Below are 5,343 nucleotides of genomic sequence, written 5' to 3' on the forward strand. Positions count from 1 at the left end.
TTGGAATAGTATCAATTTTTTTTAAAAAAATGGCCCATACACAGTGGTCAATTTGGTGATGCATGTGGTGTCATATAGCGGCGGAGCTAGAGTGCAGGCACGACCGAACTCAATAATTTTGGTGTAAATTCTTTTATTTGTTCGAAGAAATTTATTTAATATGTATAAATTATTAATTTAAAACTCAATACTTTAAAAATAGCTAGAATTCTATTTAATGTTTCCACCATCTAATGTAAACTCTAGTAAGACTACACTTAACTCTGATCACGAGCAAATTTGTTGATTTTGCACCCATAAAGTATGAAAAGTGCCAAATATTGAGAACTATTCGGAAAAGAGTCAGGGAACAGACACATCTAAAAGCGAAACTCACTAAAATAAAGGAATCGATTGTATTTTATCCTTTGTTCCCATAACAATTGGGGATAAAAAAGCACCTAGTTGACAAATGCTAAAGTGCAGGAAATCCCAACAAGTTGCAATTTTTTGAATACTGTGGAGTCATATTGGAATGACATAAGTTGATCCTTATAATAAAATAATCAAAGGTCAATTTGTTGTGAAACAAAAAAACTATACATAATTTAGCTAGGTAATTAATTATATGCATACAATGACATTATGTCCCACCCCATTTTGCCAATAGTGACATACAAGAAGCTCCCAAAACAAGTGATACATTGGCAAGAATTTGGAGCTTGAAATTAGTATGTAAATTAGGGTCCATGAAATCTTTTGCAAGAAGATCCACAAGTGCCATGTAAATTAGAATACCAGCTGATGCTGAATTAAGAACCCCTTGCACAATCAATGCTGCTAAGCTTTGCTCATTGTAACCTTTTGATATCATCATTCCAATACCTATTCCACTTGGAGTTGTAAGGGTGAAGAACAACACCATTATTGCTATTGTTCTTCCCCTGTACTTCGCCTGCACATGCATATACATTTTCACCAAGGGAATTTCAAAGTAAATACAGGGGATTCAGCATCTAATATATACGTAAAAGTAATATTGGACCTTATATACACAACGTAATTTTTCCTTCCGTCCTCTAGTTCTGCTCATATATATCATGTATCACAACATGCATTATGTTTCTTTTATATAGGTTGCGGCTATATAAAAGGCCAGTCTGATGCACTAAGCTCCCGCTATGCGTGGGGTCCGGAGGGAGGACCGGGCCATATCTATTGTACGCAACCTTGCCCTACATTTCTGCAAGAGGCTATTTTCACGGCTCGAACCCGTAACCTCCTGGTCACATGGCAACAACTTTACCAGTTATATATTTGGATTAATTCTTGGGTTGCGGCTACATATTTGGGTTGAGTCTTGTATCAATATATATATATATATATATATATATATATATATATATATATATATATATATATATATATATATATATATATACACACACACACACATCATCCATTTACTACATAAACTTTGCTTCCACCTCTGCTGTGAAAGTTTTTTAGACTAGTCCCACTAAGATGGCGAGGAAACTGACTTCCGAGATTGTCACTCCATATGCCAAAAAAGTGTAAAATCTATCATGTGTCTCATTGATTCATTAATTCAACATGGATTACGATGATTTGGAGAATAGGCCAATGTAATTTTCTATTTTATATTCCATAAATAAAATATAAAACAGATTCTTCCGCAGGCAATTGGTGAAACTTTAAAGTAAAGAATAATATAACAAGATTTGTTTTTCTAAAATCAGAGAAATAATTCACTACTTATGGTGAGAAATGAAGAGAGAGGGAGAAGGTTTATTTACCTGGGAAATGCAGCCACCAAGTCCCATGCCTTCAAAAAATTGATGAAAACTCAAAGCTATTATTAGAGGTTTGATTGTTTTGGGATTTTCTGTTGTTCCAAGCGATATGCCAATAATCACAGAATGAACCAAAATTCCCAGCTCCAAAATCTGCAAAGTTTTCAGATTTCTTTTAGAATATTTGTATGTCAATGCAAAGATCAATGGAAAAATCAAATTAAAATAAGTATTTGGATAACAAGAATCAAAAAAGTGACCAATTAAATTCACTAAGCCCAATAATTTGAAATGTAGTTCTTTTCATTCACTTAGGGGTCGTTTGGTAGAGTGTATAAGAATAATGCTGAATATGGTGTATTAGTAATGCAAGGATTAGTAATGCAAACATTAGTTATGCAGAGATTATTTTTTATACATTGTTTGGTGTGGTATATTAAAAACTAAAATGCATTGCATAATTTTAAAAAAATTAGTTGTTTACAAAAATGTCTTCTATATTCTTTAGTTTTAAGGGACTTTAAGGACAATTTGGTCTTTAGACATACTAATGCATGCATTGATAGCCTTGGTATTACTAATATACCATGGTTTCGCTATGCATTAGCTATACACAAGATAATACCAAATAGGATGTATAACTAATGCTTCTATTAGTTATACATAGGTTGAAAAAGTGTACCAAACAAAGTATTACTAATACACAAAACTGATGCAAATATTATTTTGTGTTATGCACTCTACCAAACAACCTCTTAAAGTTAAAACACCACCTTCTCTTTATAACATGCTTTTCTTATATACCATACAATACCACATAATTTCATTCACCAATTTCACTAATTATAATCCTTTTAAAAAAAACACTATTTCAAGTGAATTTTCGCAATAATTCTCTTCGAATTGCAACGAACATGGGCGTATCTATAGCCTACAATACGAGCACGTAAACTCATAGTCCCTCCGTCAAATTAAATATTTTATGTACCTATTTTTAGAATATGTCCAGTATTATGTGTTGGTATCCATGGTCCCTCGGTCAAATTAAATAATTTTTAAAATCACTTATATTGAATGATGCACTTGATTTAATACTTAATTATTTTCCTTTATTTTTTTAGTGGTGCACACATATTCTCGAAATCCTAGATCGGCCTCCGGCAACTAAAGGTTTCACAATCAACATAGAACTAATTATGATGGAAATCTTTTCCAATATGAGCAAACTGCAAAAGTAAATATAAGTGATTAGAATAAATTTGTAAGGATGGTTACGTAATTACATTGAACCTTTTGAATTGGAGCAAATGAAGACGAGTTTATGATATTGACAGATCCATGACAAGTGTTCGGGAACAATTGACAACTCAACCAGAGGCGGACGTACAACAGTCCTTGAGGGGTCACGTGAACCCATTAACTTCGGCAAAAATTCTATATATGCATAGTTGTATATACGTTGGGGACCCTTTAAATATTTTTCTTGGCCCCCTCATTAATAAAATTACAATCATAAGCCTTGTTCCTTGTCACACGATGCGGGTTCGAAACCCGCCTGCTACAATTTTTTTAATGGTGCCCCCATTATTCTCAAATCCTGGGTCCGCCTCTGCCCCCAACCCCCAAACAAAACCAAAAAAAAAACTAATAAAAAAAGAAATTAAGGAAAAATAAATCTAATAAGAATTAGGGATAGCTTTTCCTCTTTTTATTTTTCTTCTTCAATATGCAATATTTTTAGTAAAATGAAGTATATACTTTTCCACATGAAAGCTATACAAAAGAAGGAAAAATGGAAAAGAAAACAAAAAAATATATAGGAAAACTTTAATTTTGCTCTTTTTATTCCCTCAAATTTCTTGCATTTTAAAACAATTAACTAGCACAAATCATAGAAGGGAAAGATTAAGAAGACAATAAGTTTTCCAGAATTAGAACTTATATGTACACTGAGTGTGATATTAACATGTGCACCAGAAGAATTGGTAAAAATATTACCTGTGATATTAACCTGTGCCGTATAAGAGTAGAAGAATTGGTTCTTTCTAGCAAAATTTGAGGACCATGTGTTTGGATACCATCATTTTCTTCATCATCATCTCCAATATTCACTGGCTGAGCTTTTCTAAGCTCAGCTCTTCTATGATAACCAGTTGCAAATGACTCCATCATCAAAGTAAATATAGCAGACATCATTGAAACAAAACCAGCAAATGGAAAACTCCCAAATATTTCAGTATTAAGGCAAGGGTTTGTCAAGCTTTGAAATGCATCAGGTAGAATGTGAATGAATCCAGTGGCAAGAATCACGCCCGCCGCGAAAGCTTTGATCAAGAAATTAAGGGATGAATAATCATTTTGCAAAGATTTGAAGTTGTTCAAGAGAATTGGGATGATAACTCCAACTGCACTTGCACAAAGTATTGACGCTATGGCTACTAGTTTGTAGGCTAAGGCGGCTTCATGTTTGGTTTTTTGATGATCTTTGTCTTGGGGTTCACATGTACAATTTGCAAAGATTGGGGTTGATTGGAAAAGGATTGAAAAGTAGATTAGGGTTGTGATTTTAAGAAGTAAAGGTTGAGTAATCATTGTTTTTTTTTGGGAGAAGAATGAAGTTAATTTAGTGAAGAGATGAAAAGCTCCTTTAGAGTATTGTGATGCTTTTATGTATATATGGAGCTTCCACAAGTTCGACTGAAGATGTGATAGACATATTGGAATTTTTTGGTGAATAATTTGAAAGGACCCAAGTGGGCGTTTGGATATAAGAATTGTGAAGTTTCGGAAAAAGTAAAAAAACAAATTCAAATTGAAAATGGTATTTGAAAATTGAAGTTCTGTTTGGACATAAATACAATTAAGAGTTGTTTTTTAATTTTTGTGAGTAATTTGGAATGAAAAATAACTTTTTGAAGTTTTTTAAAATTCCGGAATTCAACTTCAAGTTGGATTTGAAATTTCATAGCCAAACACTGATTTCGGAAAAAAAAAAAAAGGTGAAAAAAGATAAACCGGAAAAAGTAAAAAAAAAAAAATTATGGCCAAACGGGCTCTAAATAACTCAAAAAATACTAATTATTTACACATAAGAGATTTATCTTTTACACATAAGAGATCTAAAAAAGGTTATTTTCTTAATTTTAAAATTATTAAGGGGCATGATGTACAAATAATAAGGAGGAGATAGGAGGCTAATCATTCACTCATAATTTCAGTATTCTCGCGTAATTAAATAGAAAGCACTACCCATTTTTATAATAATAGAAAATTTATTTTACTAGAAATTAGAAAACATATTCACATATTATTTTGGCTGCAAAATCTGTTTAGACATAAACTAAAGAAACTAGCAAATAATATCAAAATACTAAACAATTTAAGATTACCAGTCTTGATTAATTCTACATAATTGTAGTGATTTTGCATGTGTATATAATTATAAATGCATTAGAGTACCTCCTATCTAGAAATTATCGTAATTAGTACAAACCTCTTTGACTAGAAATTATCGTAATTAGTCTATGCTGGAATTCCTAGAAGATGCAAA

General features: G+C 32.1%; 1 protein-coding gene across 2 annotated transcripts; it reads right to left on the reverse strand.

Annotated features, from left to right (window-relative positions):
- Positions 1–466: 466 nt before the first annotated feature.
- On the reverse strand, positions 467–4,522 carry LOC107785537 (zinc transporter 1). Of its 2 annotated transcripts, none has more exons than XM_016606865.2 (3): positions 3,792–4,519; positions 1,797–1,946; positions 467–934 (listed from the first exon to the last, which is right to left on the reverse strand). In XM_016606865.2, exons 1-3 carry the CDS (start codon positions 4,383–4,385, stop codon positions 623–625), a joined length of 1,056 nt encoding a protein of 351 aa, XP_016462351.1. In that variant the 5' UTR covers positions 4,386–4,519; the 3' UTR covers positions 467–622. The 2 variants fall into 2 exon arrangements, with proteins under 2 accessions (XP_016462351.1, XP_075105785.1); XM_075249684.1 differs by lacking the exon at positions 467–934 and adding an exon at positions 941–1,261 and having other exon boundaries at positions 3,792–4,522.
- Between the last annotated feature and the right edge of the window lie 821 nt (positions 4,523–5,343).

Source organism: Nicotiana tabacum, chromosome 3 (genome assembly GCF_000715075.1).
Source record: "Nicotiana tabacum cultivar K326 chromosome 3, ASM71507v2, whole genome shotgun sequence".
NCBI classification, from domain to species: Eukaryota; Viridiplantae; Streptophyta; class Magnoliopsida; order Solanales; family Solanaceae; genus Nicotiana; species Nicotiana tabacum.